Source organism: Muscardinus avellanarius (assembly GCF_963383645.1).
Source record: "Muscardinus avellanarius genome assembly, chromosome: 1".
NCBI classification, from domain to species: domain Eukaryota; kingdom Metazoa; phylum Chordata; class Mammalia; order Rodentia; family Gliridae; genus Muscardinus; species Muscardinus avellanarius.
The window spans coordinates 64,901,223-64,919,397 of record NC_137786.1 but is presented as its reverse complement, the minus strand read 5'-3'; the positions used below and the strand labels follow the sequence as shown (position 1 = coordinate 64,919,397).

Here is an 18,175-nt window from a genome sequence, read left to right as displayed (position 1 = left end):
AAAAGAATTATCAATGAATACGGCAAGAAATTAGAAAGTCAGTGATATTGGTACTTTCCATCTATTCAGCATGTCAATTTTGTGTAACATTAATTAATATAGATGGCCAAATAAAGTACACCAAATTCACTTAAAAATCTTTTGCTTTAGTAATTTTGTTTTTACTAACAAGTGCCCATATTGTGTGGTTTCCACATTGTGAAATGTTGATTATAGGAAATGACACATCTAACTTAAGGTGGTAGTTAGAGGACTAAGAAAATATTAAAAATAGAAGAGATATCATCAACATCTACTTGCCATGATTTTGGTATGAATGGAAGAGGGTTACAAAGCCTTTGAAGGTTATTTTGGCTATACCTATCTGTATTTTTTGTTGTTCTTGTTGTTTGGTGGTACTGGGAGTAGAGCCCAGGGGCTCTTTCTACCTCTGTGCTATACTCCCAGACCTATTTTTTAAAGTATTTTATTTGGAAACAGGGTCTCACTAAGTTGCTGAGCTCCTCACTAAGCAGCTGAGGCTGGTTTTGAACCTGTGTGATCCTGTGCGATCCTCCTGTCTCAGACTCCCAAGCACCGGGATTACAAGCGTGCGCCACCACGCCCGGCTTACCTATCTGTATTTTAACTGCAAAAGATCATTGTCCCAGCAAATCTACTTCTAAGAATTCAGAATCCTACAAGTTTAGTCACCAAAGTGTACAAAGATACATGTTTAATATTCCCCTTAAGTTCTTTAGCATTGTGAGAGATAGGTGTGGAACTAACTTTGTTGCTGGTTAGATTTTGCTTAGAGAAGAACAAGAAGTAAGATTTCATGAATATTAAACTATCAGTTTTTAATGTAGTTTTCCATGCTGGGGTGAGTTATGTTTTTAGGTTGCCTCATTCTGTGGTAAATGGGTGTTGGATTTTGTGAAATGCTTTTTCAGCATCTATTGATATGATCGTGTGGTTTTTGTTCTCAGTTCTATTTATGTGGTGAATAACATGTATTGATTTTCGTATGTTGAACCAGCCTTGCTTTTCTGGGATGGAACCCACTTGGTCATGGTATACAATTCTCTTGATATAGTTTTGAATGCATATAGCTAGTATTTTGTTTAGAATTTTTTCATCTATGTACATCAAGGATATTGGCCTGTAATTTTCCTTTTTTTTTTTTTTTTTTGGTGGTACTGGGGTTCCTGGAAGCCCTTCTACCTCTGGGCTACACTTGCAGACCTATTTTATATTTTTGAAACAGGGTCTCTTACACCAGCGCGGCTGGCTTCGAACCTGTGCGATCCTCCTATCTCCGCCTCCCAAGCACGGGGATTACAAGTGTGCACCACCACGCCTGGCTAATTTTCCTTTTTTGAGGTATCTTTATTTGGTTTGGGGATTAATGTGATACTGGCCTCATAGAAAGAATTTGGGAGACTTCCATCTCTTTCAGTTTCCCGGAACAATTTGTGAAATATTGGGATTAGTTCTTCGCTGAAGGTTTTGTAGAATTTGGCTGGAAACCCATTAGGGCCTGGAGTTTTCTTTGATGGCAGAAATTTTTATTACTGTTTCTATTTCTTTGCTTGCTATTGGTTGGTTTAGGTTTGCTATGTCCTCTTGATTCAATTTAGGTAGGTAATATGTGCTTAGAAATGTATCAATTTCTTCCATGTTTTCCAGTCTATTGGAGTATAAATTTTCAAAATAGTTTCTGATAATCCTTTGAATTTCCTCACTGTCTGTGGTGATGTCTCCTTTTTCATTTCTTATTTTAATGATTTGAGTTGATTTATTTTCTCTTTTGGTTAGGTTGGTCAGGAGTTTGTCAATCCTACTAATCTTTTCAAAGAACCAGCTTTTTGGTTTTTTTGATTCTTTGAATTTTTTTTGTTCTCTGTTTCATTTGTTTCTGCTCTGATTTTAATAATTTCCTACCTTCTTGTTGTCTTTGGGATTACACTGTTGCAGTCTTTCTAGGTCCTTGAGATGTGTCATTAGGTTGTTTACTTGGTGACTCTCTGTTCTTCTTATGTGGGCAATCAGTGCTAATAACTTTCCTCTTAACACTGCCTTCAAAGTGTCCCATAAATTTTGATAAGTTGTTTCTCTGTTTTCATTTAATTCCACAAATATCTTTGTTTTTCCCCTATTTTTTATTGTACCCACTCATCATTCAGTACTGTATCACTCAATCTCCATGTATTTAAATAGTTTCTTTTGAGTTTTCTGTTGTTGATTTCTACTTTCATTCCATTATGGTCTGAAAAGATGCAGTAAATTATAATACATGTTTTGAATTTGTTGGTGCTTGCTTTGTGGCCCACGATGTGATCTATTTTGGAGAAGGTTCTATGGGCTGCTGAGATGAATGTGTATTCTGTTGTTTCTGGTTGAAATATTCTGTATATATTGAATAGGTCCATTTGGTTTAGAGTTTTCTTAATTCTAAAGAGTCTTTATTCATCTTTTTCCTTGAAGATCGATCTAGTGGTGTAAGAGGTGTGTTGAAGTCTCCCAATATTATTGTATTTCAGTCTATTTGAGATCTGATGTCCACAAGAGTTTGTTTTAAAAATGTGGTTGTCCCCACATTGGGGCATAAACATTTACTATCATTATATCTTCTTGGTGGATTGTTCCTTTTAACAAAAGTGTCATGATTTGTCTCTTCTGATGTTTTTTAACTTAAAGTCTGTTTTGTTGGATATCAGCCTTGCTACCCCTGCCTGTTTGTTCTCCATTAGCATGGTATATCTTTTTATACCCTTTCACTTTCAGTCTGTCTTTGAATGTCTTTGGCTGTAAGGTGAGTTTCTTGCAAACAGCATATATTTAGATTATGTTTTTTAATCCACATTGCCAGTCTATTTCTTTTGATTGGTGAGTTAAGTCCCTTGACATTCAGAGTTATTATTGAAATATGATTTTTTATTCCTGTCCTTCTGTGTACTGTCTTCTGTTTGGTATCCTGTTATTTCTTCTTTACTTAGATGCCTCGCTGATCAGCTTCATCCCTTCTCTGATTCTGAAGTCTCCTTTTTTCTTCTTTATAGTTTATTTTTTTAAGTATTTTCTCTAGTGTTGGCTTTGAATTCATGAATTTTTTGAGGTTCTGCTTATCTTGAAACATTTTTTTTCCCTCCATCAATTTTGAATAATAGTTTGCTGTATATAGCAGTTTGGGTTGGAAGTTGTTTTCCAATCACTTAATACCAGTCTCTCCTGGCATTCATGACTTGGGTTGTATAGTCTGGGATGATTTTTATTGTTTTGCCTCTATATGTCACCCATTATTTTGTTCTTACTGCTTTTAAGATTCTTTCCTTGGAGTCTGTGTTGGGCATTTTGGTTATTATGTGGTATGGGGAGGTCCTTCTTTGATCATATCTTAATGGTGTTCTCTATGTCTTCTGGAAATGAAGATCAAAGTCTTTTCATGTTTGGAAAATTCTCTGAAATTATTTCTCTGAAGAGATTACAAATGCCCTTGGTCTGTACCTCTATCCCTTCTTCAGTGCCTTTTTTCGGTAAGTTAGGAAATTTCATATTGTCCTATAGTTGTCCTAAATTGTTTAGGTTTTGTTGCTGCAATGACTTCTGTATGCTGTTGACTGTGTTTGCGGTTTTGAATGAACTGTCTTCTAACAGTGATATTCTACTTTCCATTTCATCTAATCTTCCAGAATTTCTTTCTATTGCTGTCTTCATTTCACTTATTGACCTCTTTCTGATTCTTTCTTGGTGTTTCTATTTCCTTTTTCATTTCTTGTAGACTTGTTTTAAAGCCTTTCATCATATTGCAGATCAAGATTCGGAACTCCCCTTCTTGCATTTCTTGTAGGTCATTATTTGTGATTTTTATTGTCTCTTTAATATTCCTAGTTCTTGTATTTTCAACGTTCTCAGGCCTGTAAACCCAAAGCCACCATCATATTGAATGGGAAAAACTGCAAGAATTTCCTCTAAATTCGGGAACAAGACAAGGGTGACCACTATCACCACTTTTTTTCAATATAGTCCTTGAGACTCTTGCCACAGCATAAGACAAGAGAAGGAAATCAAAGGAATTCAAATATTAAGAGAAGAATTATAACTATCTTTATTTGCAGATGACATGATCCTTTATCTAGAAGACCCAGTGAACTCAACCAAAAGACTACTAGAGCTGATTAACCAATTCAGCAAAGTAGCAGGATACAAAAATAAATGTAAAGAAATCAGTTGTTGTTCTTTATGCCAACAGTGAATCCACAATGAAAGAAAGAAACAATTCCATTCACTAGATCCTCAAAACCAATAAAATACCAAGGAATAACCCTAACCAAAGATGTAAAAGACCTCTACAACAAAAACTATAAAACGTTAAAGAAAAAAATCGAAGAAGACCTTGGAAGATGGAAAGATCTCCCTTACTCATGGATAGGCAGAATAAATATCATCAAAATGGCCAGTTTGCCAAAAGTGATCTATATATTCAATGCAATTCCTATTAAAATACCAATGACATTCTCCATAGACCTAGAAAAATCAGTCATGAATTTATTTTTTTTGCAGGTTTGGGGATGGAACCCAGGGCCTTATGACCTCTGAGCTACACCCCCTGCCTTATTTTTTATTCTTTATTTTTGAAACAGGGCCTCATTAAGTAGCTGAGGCTGTCCGTGAACTGCAATCCTCTGGTCTCAGCCTCCCGAATTCTGGGATTACAAGCATGCACCACCACACCTGGCTCAGTCATGAATTTTATATGGAGAAAGAAAAGACCCAGAATAACCAAAGCAATCCTCAGCAATAAAAACCAGGCAGGAGGCATCGCAATCTCGGACTTCAAATTATACTATAGAACAATAGTAGTAAAAACAGCATAGTATTGGCACAACAACAGGCAGACTGACCAGTGGAATAGAATAGAAGATACGGAAACAAATCCACACACCTATAGTCAATTGATCTTTGACAAAGGGGCCAAACTTGTATGCCGGAGAAAAGAGGCCTTTTCCATACGTGGTGCTGGGAGAATTGATAATCCATTTGTAGAAAGATGGAATCTTTCCACAGTCCTTACCTTTCATCATGCACAGGAATCCACTCAAGATGGATCAAAAACTTAGAAATTAGACAGAGACTGTGAAGTTATTAGAGGAGGGTATAGGCTTAACACTTCTACATATAGGCACGGGCAGTAACTTTCTCAACAAGACCTGCAAAGCGCAGGAAATTAAAGCAATAATTAACAAGTGGGATGCCAAACTAAAAAGTTTTTTTTCATCAAAAGAAACCATCCAGGACCCAAAGAGAAAGCCTATAGAATGGGAGAAGATCTTTACTAGCCACCACTCACATAGAGAGCTAATATCCACAATATACAAAAAACTCAAAAGACTACACTAGCAAAATAAATAACCCTATCAAGAAATGGGCAACTGAACTGAATAGACACTTCATAAAAGAAGAGATACAAATGGCCAGTAGATACATGAAAAGATGTTAAACATCATTGGACATCAGGTAGATGCAAATCAAAACTACACTGAGCCAGGTGTGGTGGCGCATGCCCTGTGCTTGGGAGGCGGAGACAGGAGGATCGTGCAGGTTTGAAGCCAGAGAGACCTTGTTTCAAAATAAAAATATAAAAAATAGGTGTCTGGGAGTGTAGCCCGGAGGTAGAAGGGTTTCCAGGAACCCCAGTACCACCAAAAAAAAAAAAAAAAAAAAAAATACACTGAGATTCCATCTAACCCCAATCTAAGTGGCAAGCATAAAGAAATCAAATAACAACAAATCTTGGAGAGGATGTAGGGAAAGAGGAACTCTTTTACACTATTGATGGGAGTCCAAACTATTTCAGTCACTATGGAGATCAGCGTGGAGATTACTTAGAAAACTGGGAATGGATCCACCATATGATCCAGCTTTACCATTCCTGGATATCTTTTCAAAGGGGTTGAAATCAGAGAACTACAGTAACATATGCATACCCATGTTCATAGCAGCACAATTCATAATAGCCAAATTATGGAACCAGCCTAGGTCTCCATCAACAGATGAATGGATTGCAAAAGTATGGGAAATACACACAATGGAATTCTACTTAGCCATAAAGAAGAACAAAATCATGTCATTTGCAAGATGGAAAGACTTAAAGAACATTATGTTAAGTGAGATCAGCCAAGCACAGAAAGAAAAGGGATATATGTTTTCTCTAATATGCTCAAACTAGGGAGTATTAGGGATACCAGAGGGACTCAAAACAATGGAGGAGAAACCTGAGCAAAGCTAGAATGGAAGGATAGGAGAGGGAGAAGACTAAGATTGATTAACAAAGGAGCTCTATCCAAATTTGTGTAAAAATATAAATATAGCATGGTTAATCTAGACATTCATTGTTGGGAAGGGGGAAGAGGGGAGGGTACCAAACATAGTCTGATTGTATGCTATTTTCAACAAGTTTCACATAAAAAATTTTTAAAAATTTTTAAATAAAAAAGGAATTACATTAGTTATGGGTTTGGGGGTCAAACCCATATCTAATTTAATTCTAAGCAGCATCAATGTAACATAAATTATATGTACCCTTTGACATAGTAGTTATTTTATGAAAACAAATTTGACCAATGAACTCCAGATTCAGATCTTATTCATTCCTTGTGTTTAAACCCTTGTCCTGCATTTATTTATTTATTTTTATTATGTAGCTTTTTGTTTTTAATATTATAGCAATTTATCCAAAACTAACATTGATAATTTCACATAACAGATTCATTTGTCTGATATCAGACTTTTGATGACTTAGAGATAACATTTCAATATTTCTTGTTTTCTTTCTTATCAGAGGATATTTTTTCTTTTTTTTAAGGTGACACTATCATACATTTATTTATTTTATTTCAGAAAAAAATCTATCCTAACATGAAATATGAACTCTAAGTACCCAAAACAGTCTTGGAAAAGAACACAGCTAGAAAATGTACATTTTCTAATTTCAAACCTTATAAAGTTAAAATAATCAAAACAGTGTTGTACTGCTATGAAGGCAGATATATAAATCGGTGGAGTAAAATAAAAAGCCTAGAAATAAATTCTTCCATATATGGTCAAGTTATTTTTGACAAGGTTTCCAAGAACATTTGGTGAAGGAAATAATAATCTTTTCACTAAATATTGTTGAAAAAAAATAACTACATGAAAAAGAATAAAATTGGGCTCTTACCTAACACATACAATATTAACTCAAAATAGATAAAAGACCTAAATGTAAATCTTAAGACTATAAACTTTTAGAAGAAAACCTGGCCATAAAACTTTACAACATTGAAATTGGCAGTGATTTCTTGGATATGATTCCAAAGGCACAGGCAACAAAAGAATAAACTTCATAAAAAAAATTGTACATCCAAAGACAATGTAAACAGAGTTAAAAGTTACTGGTAGAGTGGGATAAAATATTTCCAAATGCTGTATCTGAAGTTATATTAATATTCCAAATTGAAATCCTAAAAAATTAGCAACAATAAAAGCAAACAATACAATTTAGAAATAGGTAAAAGACTAAAATAGATAGTGAATCTCCAAAATTTTTCATATGACCAATAAACACATGAATATCACTCATATTATCATAATATAACTAACCATTAAGGAAATACAAATAGAAACTATAGTGAAATATTACTTCACATTTGTTAGGATGGCTGCTTAACATGAATTACCTTGCTCCAGCCCTTTACCTTGAGTTTGTTTCTATCTTGTAAAGTGTGTTTCTTGTAGGCAGCAGATGGATGGATTCTGTTTTTTAATCCATTTTGCCACTTTATGTCTTTTATTGGGGAATTGAGGCCATTTACATTCACTGTGATGATTGAGAGATAACTTTTAATTCCTAACAAGTTAAGATTTTATTTCTGTTTGAAATACTGTTTATTCTTCTTTGCTTAGTTGTCTGCTGGATGGAAAATCATGTTTCTCTGGTTCTGGTGTGTATTACCTATTTCTTCTTTGTAGTTAATCTCTTTGATTATTTTCTCTAGTACTGGTTTTGAAGACATAAATTCCTTCAGATTCTGTTTGTCATGGAAGCTTCTTATTTCCCCATCTAATTTGATAAATAGTTTTGCTGGGTAGGAAATTTTTGGCTGGAAGTTGTTTTCTTTCAGAGTTTGGAATATGTTATTCCAAGCCCTTCTGGCTTTTATGACTTGGTTTTGGTTTGAGAAGTCTGGAGTGATTCTAATTGGTTTGCCTCTGAATGTCACTTGGCCTTTTGTTTTTGTTGCCTTTAAGATTCTCTGCTTGGCTTCCACATTGGTCATTTTGACAATTATGTGGTGTGGGGAACCTCTGATCCTGTCTAAAGGAAGTTCTATAAGTTTCCTGGACCTGTGTATCGACCTCTTGCTCGGTCTGGAAATATTTCTTGTATTATTTCTTTGAAGAGATTATTGATCCCTTTTTTTTCACCTTCTTTTCCCTCCTCTATTCCAATTATTCTTTGGTTAGCTCTGTTAAAATGGGCCCATATTTCTTCAATGTCAGATTCCCGTTGTCAGATTTTTTTTTCCTAAATTATAAATTATGCGTTCGTTTTTGGAGTGATCATCTAGGAGCGAGATTCTGTTCTCCATGTGGTCTAATTGTTTATAGCTTGAATTGATGCCTTTACTTCAGTGATTGCATCCTTTATTTCTTTTAGACTCTCTCTAAACTCTTTTTGAAGGTCCTGTATTATTTCTACAGTTATATTCCTGATTTGATCTTCTGGAGATCTCTGAGGTTCTGTGTTATCAGGTTCTGATAATATGGAGTTGTGGGCATTCATCACTCTGCTGTTGTTCTTTCCCATGATTTCAGAAGTTTGTGCCTTCCCTGGGTTTTTCCTTGGGTCACTACGACTTCACTTAGGATGCTCTGGATCTCGTGTCTGTGATAATCTTAGCTGCCACTACTCTTTCACTGGGTTGTATCTTAAGTCTTATACCCAGGGAGTTCATCGAGGCTGCGTGAGACCGTGGGGGTGCTGAGCTGGTCATTTTCCCATGGGGAGCTGCAACTAGGGTGTATCTGTGCCACTGCTATTCCTTCACTGGGTTGACGTGCAAAATCTCAGACCCAGGGAGATTATCCAAGCTGCCTAAGTCCCTGGGAGTGCAGTACTGGGATTTCTCCTTTATGGGCCACAATTTCACTTATAGTTATTGTGTGCGCTGATCTGGAGCTATAGCGGCATGGTGAATTCACCACTGCCTCTGGCAATATGGCGCCACTGCCACACCCTAGACCGTGAGGCTGGCATATTTCTTTTCTGGTTTTGAGCTTCATTCTGAGTCCCTGGAAGGTATGATGAGCTTGGCCACTGGAAGTTTTAAACGTTCTTTGCGCTGAAAGAACAGCTGAATTACACCCAAATGATCCCCAGCTGCTCACTTCAGGTCCTTGTTTACCTTTCTTCTCTCCTTGTCCTACATTTAAAGTCTGTAATCCTTTCCTACTTTCTAAGACCATAGATGATCAGTCCCTTGCCTACCTCTTACCCACATTTCATACTACTCTGCTTCTTTGATTTGCTTAAACATACGAGGCCTCTTTCAGCTATGAGCCACTAGGCTGCCATCACCTTCTGGTGGGAGGTTAATTCTTGCCTTTCAAGCCCTAGCTGGAAAGTTACATACTCTTAACTGCCCTAGTTTGTACCTTTTGTTGAAACAAAATACCTTAGACTGGATAGTTTATAGACAACAAAATTTATTGTAATATTATAAGCAAAAAATACATATAAAGCAAGTAAGGAATGGAAACCTGTAAATATATAATTGGTGTAACTTGATTCCTTTTAAAAATGGATGTTTTGTAGGGGCAAAGGGTTTTCTTAATTTTAAAAATTAAGCCTTTAAATTTTTTTTCAAAAAAGGTAAGAATTTTTAAAAGGATATTTCATCTCAACCTACATTTAAAAAACTCAACATAGGATATAGTTCTTTTTGTTTTTAATGCTAAGTATTTAAAATTTTTTTTAAATCTCATAATCCTGCATGTAATCAGAATTCAGACTTGAAATTCTCTTTTTAACAAGTCAATTCAGCAGATGTTTATGTTTGAATTATCTGCTAAATGCTAGGTACCTTTCTACATGCTCTAAAATAAGTAGAATTTAGTTATTCTCTTCTTGAAACTAAAATGTAGTCAGGGACACAGATACCTGAACGGAGTACATTCATATATATTCTTACATATATATCTGTATTGTATGGAAGATAAAATACAGATACAAAGGGTATCAGAAACAAGGAGGGACCAACACCAATCCAGAAGCTACAAAGGCCTGTGGAAGAAGTATGATATAAGCTCAGAAACAAAGACAAGCAGAGGGCTCCTGATTTCAGTATAGTTGCATGTTATCTCATCATATCTCACCGTCCATGGCAAGTAGTTTGTTTGTCAAAATCACTCTTCAGTAGCTTGGGTTCTCAATGTATGAGAGATCAATTTTGAAGTAAAGACAGGTGTTTACTGGTTCTTTACTGGGTACACACTGCATCCCTGGAAAACCATGAAAGCTGAATTTGTCCATTTCTTTGTTCAGGAAATGAAGAAGTATTTGTTGAATACTTACCCTGATCTAGTTCCTACATGCTGGAAATTCTAAATATGTGCACTATTGTCCCTAACCAGGCAACTCGCCAAGAGTAGTGGGAAAATCAGGTTCCCACATGATAGGTGAAATGAAAGAGAGTTACATCCAGAATGCTGTTAGGGGTCATGGTACCTAATCCACCTAGTAGCATCAAGATGTTACTGTTGATCTGAGGGTAAGTAATATTAGCCAACCAGTTGAAGGCAAGAGGAGAGAGTGGCAAAAGATCTGCTATGCAGAGTGACCTCATGGAGGGAAAGAGCTGGCTACTACCAGAAGCAATCATTCTCTCTAATGAGATGGAATATTAGCAGGTGACTGGCTCTATTTCAAAACAGTTCTGTGATTTTGAATAAAACCCTGCCAATGCACCTATTCAAGAGGGCATTATCATGAGCTCAAGCATTAGTCCTGTGTTTCAAATAAGTTTTGTGATCTGTGCTATCACATTGTTGAATGGATTGTGGTTGAGGCAGTAGAGTAGTGGGGTGGTTAAGTGAAGCTAAGCTGTCTGAGTTTGAATTCTATTACTTACTAGATGTGTTACTTTTAGGCACCTTAAGTTTGTTGCTCCATTGGTCTATGTGTCTGTGCCAATACCATGCTTTTATTACTATGACTTTGAAGTATAGTTTGAAGTCATTTATTGTGATGCTTCCTGCATGGTTTTTGTTACTGATAACTTTTTTGGCTATTCTGGGTATTTTGTTGTTCCAATGAATTTAAGGATGATATTTATTCTGCCTACCCAAGAGATGGAAGGTCTTTCCATCTTCTAAGGTTGCCTTCAATTTTCCCAATGTTTTATAATTTTTCTTGTAGCGGTCTTTTAGCTACTTGAGTAGGTTTATTTCTGAGTATTTTATTTTTTAGGGGAAATCATGAGTAGAAGTGTTTTCTGGATTTTTTTTCCAGTGGATTTATGTTTGGCATATAGGAAAGCTTACAATTTTTTAAGATTAATTTTATGTCCAGACACTTTTTGATCAGTTCTATAAGCCTTTTGGTTGACTTTGTTGGGTCTTTTAAGTAGAGTATCATGTCATCTGCAATAGGGATCTCACTAAGTTGTCACGGCTAGCCTGGAACTTGAGATCCTCCTGTCATAGCCTCCCTAGTACTAGGATTACAGGTGTGCACCACCACACCTGGCTTTTTACTTTGTTTTTTACAGTATGCATGTCTTTTTCTCTTTATTAAGTTTAAACTTATTTAAAGGCAGAGACCATGTCTTAAACTTTTGTCTCTCCCTTGCTATCTTGCTAAAGAAATAATGCTACCTTTATGAATTAATATTTCTCTTGCCTAATTTTTAGGAATATTCTGAGACTAAAATGAGAAAAATTTGCTTTGAAAAGTGATGTCAAATTAAGTGAATGTTACTTTTTTTACAGTGTTATTTTGGGTAATAATTTGTTGAAAGTTAAAACTCTTTCCACATTTCAATTTATTTCATTCAAGAATCTGTTGAGAAAGTACTAAGCACTACAAATTAATATCAAAGTCTGTTTATATAGAGTAGTAAATGAAAACATAGAACCAGTTGTGGTGGCAAACTCCTATAATCCCAGTACCTGGGAGGCTGAGACAGGAGGATCACAGGTTCACAGCCAGCCTCAGCAACTTAGGCCCTCTGCAACTAGCAAGACCCCATTTCCAAATATAAAATAAAAAAGACTGGGGGTTTAGCTCAGAGGTAGAGTGCCCCTGGGTTCAGTCCCAAGTACTGTAAAAGAAAAGGAAAGGAAAGGAAAGGAAAGGAGGAAGGAAGGAAGGAAGGAAGGAAGGAAGGAAGGAAGGAAGGAAGGAAGGAAGGAGTAATTGTGTTATTCTTTATGGCTGGGTAGAATTCCATTGTGTACATGTCCCATAGTTTTGTATAAAAACACAATTATGGATAAAACTAAAGGACATTATGCTAAGTGAAATTAGTCACAAAAAATAAGAAATCAGATGCTCTTTCTATATGTGGAAGCTAGGGAGAAAATGGGTCATAGAAGAAACTCTAGAAGAAGAAGAAGAAACTATAATTGAGCAAATAAGGCGACCAAACTGAAGGGATAGGAGGGTGGAAGAGCGAAATTCTCTAATGCACATGATATACATTAATAAACATCAATTTCACTCACTAAGCTAAACATGAGAAGGAGGGAGGGGGAGGGAATTGGACAGGAATTGGGGAAGGGCTAATTGATTGATGTGTGCGTGTATGTCTCCACCATCTTGTACCCCATTCAGATGGATGACTACAATGCACCAATAAAAATTAAAAGAAAACAAGGGAGGAACAGTTTGTATTGTATCAAAAGTATAATTATAGAAGTGTGTTCAGGAAACCTGTGGAACAAAGAAGGCACATGTAAGTTGTTCTAGGTGAGCCAGGGTGCTCTAGGTGAACACTCCCCTCTAAGTGTTATATGATGGTAGAAGTCATAACATGAATGCGAAGTTTCATCCTTCGAGGCAAACTGAATAAACTACAGAAAGCTAGAAGACATGGGTCAAGATCTTGGGAACTATTAATCCTAGAACTAGTCATTGATTCAACTGGAGAGAAGCTAGACCTGAGCCATTTACAATGGTGGCCTCTCACCACACCTAGCTGTTTAAATAATTAAAATAAAAAGGCACTTTTTTAGTCATCCTAGCCATGTGCAGGGAGCATGTTAAGATGAATGTGCTTAGTGGCTACCATATTGGTGGGACACATTCTATATTAGTAGATGCAGTCTATTTTCATTGTTGTGGAACGTTCTGTTAACCAGAGCTGAGCTAGCCCATAGAGGATCTTCTGCACTTAGTTAAGAGGGTGGACTTTTATTGGCAATTATGAATCTTTGAAGAGTCTCATGACCAGGTTTTCATTTTTAAAGGGTTTTCAAACATAGGTGTCTATTCTCAAGTATGTGCTCGTTTTAGCATAAACAGAACATTTCTGTCTAGCACATAGTTTTGTTGACAAGGTATAATTAGAAAGAAATTTAGTCTCCTGGGCCCCTAATTAGTTAGAGAGGAGAATAAAATAGAGAAAAGATTTAAACATCCTTTTAAGACTTCTGACTCAACTGGAAAATACTCTTGAATGCTATTGTTATTCTTTGTATTCGTGTGGAAAAATGTTTCTTCACCTTTTTCTTTTAGTGGAGTTACTGGGTGATAAATGTTAGTGATAATGTTATGTGATAAAAATTTTCAAAAACTATTACTCAAGATATTTATATCCTTATTTTGTTATAGGATTTGCCATTATGTTTTGAAAGCTAAGACTAATAACTGCCATGACTTGATAATAACTTGACTAAATCAAGATGTTAAATAGAATTGCCATAGATTTATTAATCAAAGTAATTTAATTACATTTACTAACAAAATAAAAATGTTGCTTTTAGTAATTTGAATTAAATTTTTATACACATTTGCTAATTTGAGCCTTTTCTTACAGTTAACCCAATATCTACTCCGGTTGTACTTCCCACACCAGCTCTTTCTCCAACCCTGATAGCTGATCTTGAAGGTTTAAACTTGTCAAGTTCTTCATCAGTCATCAATGTAAGTAAATTTAAAAATACAGTGGCTCAGTTTTCATATGATGCCATTGCATGGTTTTTAATTAAGACATGAATAATTGAGGTGATTTATTGGCCTTGAGTAGTTTCTCATCTAACAAGTCCAATTCAGTAAGACCTCTTCATTTTGTAAGTGGTTTTTAAATTTATTCTGCCCAAACCAGTATCTTCTCAAATCACGACTGCTTCATATTCTTATTTTATTTACTTTTTATTTGTTTTATTGTGTTTTTGAATACTGGGGATTCAACCCAGGGGCATTCTACCTTCAAGCTATACCCCCAGGTTTATTTTTTATTCTTATTTTGGAACAGGGTCTCACTAGGTTGCCGAGGACCTAACTAAGTCACCGAGGTTGGCCGCATACCTGAAATCCTCCTGTATTAGCCTCCCAAGTACTTAGATTACATGTAGGTGCCACCATGCTTGGCCTTGGTATTCATATTTAATTATTATGTGTACAGTTGTACAATTTTCTCTAGTGCTATTGTATATCTGTAACACAGGGGTTCTTTGTCACCTTGAGTTAGCTTTTATGTAGTCATGTGTCACTTAGCAACAAGGATATGCTCTCAGAAGTTAGATTATTTCATTGTATAGTTACACAAACTAAAATAGCTGTGATACTACTAGTCTGCCATATATACGGATCATCACTGACCGAAATGTCATGTGGTATATGACTATACTTGAATTCAGCCATACACACAAAAATAGAATTGTTGTCTGTGGGATAGGGGTTTAGCTCAGTGATAGAGTTCATAGCCCTGGGTTCATTCCCCAGTATAATCCCCAGCAAAATGGAGAAGAAGAGAGGCAGAGAAAGATTGTATATATTAACTGACTTCCATTCTCGTAATCATTCTCTTCTTACCACATAGCTTTTTTACCATAGGCTACTAAAACTTCTTAACTGTTTATTTTCAAGCTGAAGGTTATATTTCTCTTAATGTTATCTTCATATAATTGTTTACATGTGTTAGTATTTTCTAAATAAATTCTTTAGTGCGATTTATGACTTGAAGTGGGGTAAGAGTCCTATTACAAAATAATGTCAAAACTGTTAATCTATCATAGTATCTGAAACGGCAAACCTTTTTTTGTATTAGCATGTTTTATCCACTAACCTTTCACTTTAAATCAAGTGTGCTGCCTAGTATGTATAATCTGTTGACATGTTTGACTTTCTGTTAACTTGTTATAAGAATTATGTAATATATAGAAGATAAGCTTTGATGGGTTCAGGTAGCTTTAATAGATCTGGTGTCCCAGATAGTTCTCAGGGCTGGCAGTGTACCTAATTGATGATCCAGCTGCCAGGGAACAGGGAGTCTTCTACCTAACATGGGGAAGACAAATACCCAAATTTTGTATATTATTCCAAAAAATGTCCACTTTAAACCAAATATAGTATACAGAGCCCTGAAGTATCATGCTGAAAAGAGCTCCTTGCGTTTCTGCTCACTGTTGGTCAGCTCTCTTTGGAAATACAGGAGAAAATTACTAAGCTACATGCTCTTCACCCCCCCCCCGGGCTACACTCCTAGACCTATTTTATATTTTTATTTGGAAACAGGGTCTCTTAAAGCCAGCAGGGCTGGCTTTGAACCTGCGTAATCCTCCTGTCTCCACCTCCCAAGTGGGGGGATTACAAGCGTGCACCACCATGCCCGGCAAAGCTACATGTTCTTTTTAAAAGCAGAATGATTTTTTTCTCATAGTCACTCAGAAATGAGTAAGAATAGTATTTTGAAGTTTAGTTTGCCCTTTTTATTTCTAAAAGGAAAAGGCACATTAAAAGAAATGGGGGAGAAGCATTGAAAATAAGCATTTAAGTATTTTATGTATTCAAGCAATAAATATTTATTGAGTATTTGTATTAGATCTAAAGAGAAAAGTGGAAATAAAAAATCTATAGTGAACCATTTAGCTCCTTGAATGGAACAAGAGGCCCCTAGAAACTTGGTAGGTAGTAAAGTCATAGATAAATAACAGCCCCTACACTGATACCAGGTATCCAGGGTGGAAATTCTAGTTTTGCTGTTACTTATAGCTAATAACAGCAAAACTAGAATTTAAAAAATAAAATTTCTATAACACAGTGTCCTATGAGGATAATACCTACCTTGCAGGATTATTATGAAATTAATGAGATAGTAACATGTAAAGCTCTTAGAACTTTATATTCTAAGTGACTGGTATATTGTCATTGCTCAGTGAATAGTAGTTAATATATTTAGAAGTGATATATGATCCATGATGTTGAATAGACCTTTAACACTTGTTAGCTATAAGAAAAATGCAGTTAAGATTAGAAATGCTTGTAGTTAGCAGTCCTTCATCACAAAGTAACTGAAAGACTAGCGCTTTAATACTAAGGAAAATATTTATTGGGATGATCACTTTAAAGAAAATAAAAGCACTCCATCCAAAGTTGAGCCAAAAATTATGCCAAGTGATGCAGCCGAGGGAAGCAGGCCCTGGGAAGCTACAAAATGACCATATGCTACCAAAGAGAACAGCAACCAGAAAGGAATAGAACTAAAAAAAATGGGGTAGAACTTTGACATGAATGAGACCTAGAGAAATAAACTGATTATTCTGGTGCAAAGTGGCTCAGCCTCTAGGTCCACCTCCAAACCCCCAAACAGACAAATTAATATTTATCTTGATCCTTAAACCTGTGGTCACAACTTTAATAAAATATGTAATGAAGTGCTTAAATGATGCTGGCATGCCTCTGTAGAACTCACGGATGTGGAAGTTACAAAAGGAGACCCATAATGGTGTGTTGTGATGGCACCTCAAGGGCAATGAATTGTGGTGATGTGACATTTCCAAACGCTGGACAGTTTTTCTAGTCCAGAGTATTTGTGTTCCTGGAAAATTGAGGATATTGAAATCTTGCCCCCAAAATGCTTTATAAATGTATGTGTAAAATATTTTAGGATCAAGTAATTTTAAACAGGTTTTTACCTTAAGAATGTCCATGATTTCATTTCTTTTACAGTAGGAAATTAATCAACAATATGCAAAACTGAACTGGCATTTTGGTGAAGGACATGGTACAATCTGTGTTAAATGGCCTGCCTATTCATCGCAGAATCCCGACATTCCAGACCTTCACCTCTTAAAGCTAGTAGCATTCTTGACTGTTTCTTCCCCATTGATGTCCCATCTGCAAACATTCTAGACAGTATAATGTAGCCACTAGAAGTAGAGGTTATTGAGCCGACACCTGCATTCAGTCAGAGTTTTGCCACTTTTTAGAATGAGGGATTGGGGCAAGTCAGTTTACCTTTCAGTGTCTTAGAGTTTTTTTATCTGTAAGTTACTAATGCTACCAATCTCAAAGCATTGTTGTTAATATTTAACATGAGTTTAACATATGTGAAATGTTAGTAAGTGCCTTATACCTATTAAACACTATTTTGTTATTTTTGTTATTACAGCTTTATAGTGGAAATAAATTTGTGACTTAAGAAAATTAGATTATCTTTCTTTTTGGGGGGGGTGGTACTGGGGTTCCTGGAAACCCTTCTACCTGCGGGCTACACTCCCAAACCTATTTTTATACTTTTTAATTTGGAAACAGGGTCTCTTAAGCCAGGACAGCTGGCTACGAGCCTGCGCGATCCTCCTGTCTCCCCCTCCCAAGCGCGGGGATTACAAGCATGAGCCGCCACGCCCAGCTTGAAAGTTAGGTTCTTTCTACCATTGAGCCTGTGTATAGTTAGCTCTGTCATTAAGATATCTGTAGTCCTACTTTAAAGAAAAAAGAAAAATGGAATGAACACTTTGTTGCAACCATTTGAGAGATAGTTCAGAATAATAGAATAATAGAATTAGTAGCTATCAACATTATAGTCACAGAATTGAGTACAATTCATAAAATAAAAGTAGTATACAAAACCAAAACTAAATAATGGAAAAAATGAGCCTCTGCATGTTAATCATTTCGTTTACTTTCTTAGTAAGAAATCAGTTGATAATA

At 35.9% G+C, this 18,175-nt stretch overlaps 1 protein-coding gene across 2 annotated transcripts in view; it reads left to right on the top strand.

Moving 5' to 3' along the window:
* AP3B1 (adaptor related protein complex 3 subunit beta 1) overlaps positions 1-18,175 on the top strand; it is a gene marked incomplete at its 3' end in the record, with an annotated part of 261,404 nt that overhangs the window by 171,768 nt on the left and 71,461 nt on the right. For both annotated transcript variants that reach the window (XM_080711376.1, XM_080711377.1), the window contains exon 22: positions 14,058-14,164. In XM_080711376.1, the coding sequence (XP_080567502.1) occupies positions 14,058-14,164 (107 nt within the window). The remainder of the gene's footprint in view (positions 1-14,057; positions 14,165-18,175) is intronic.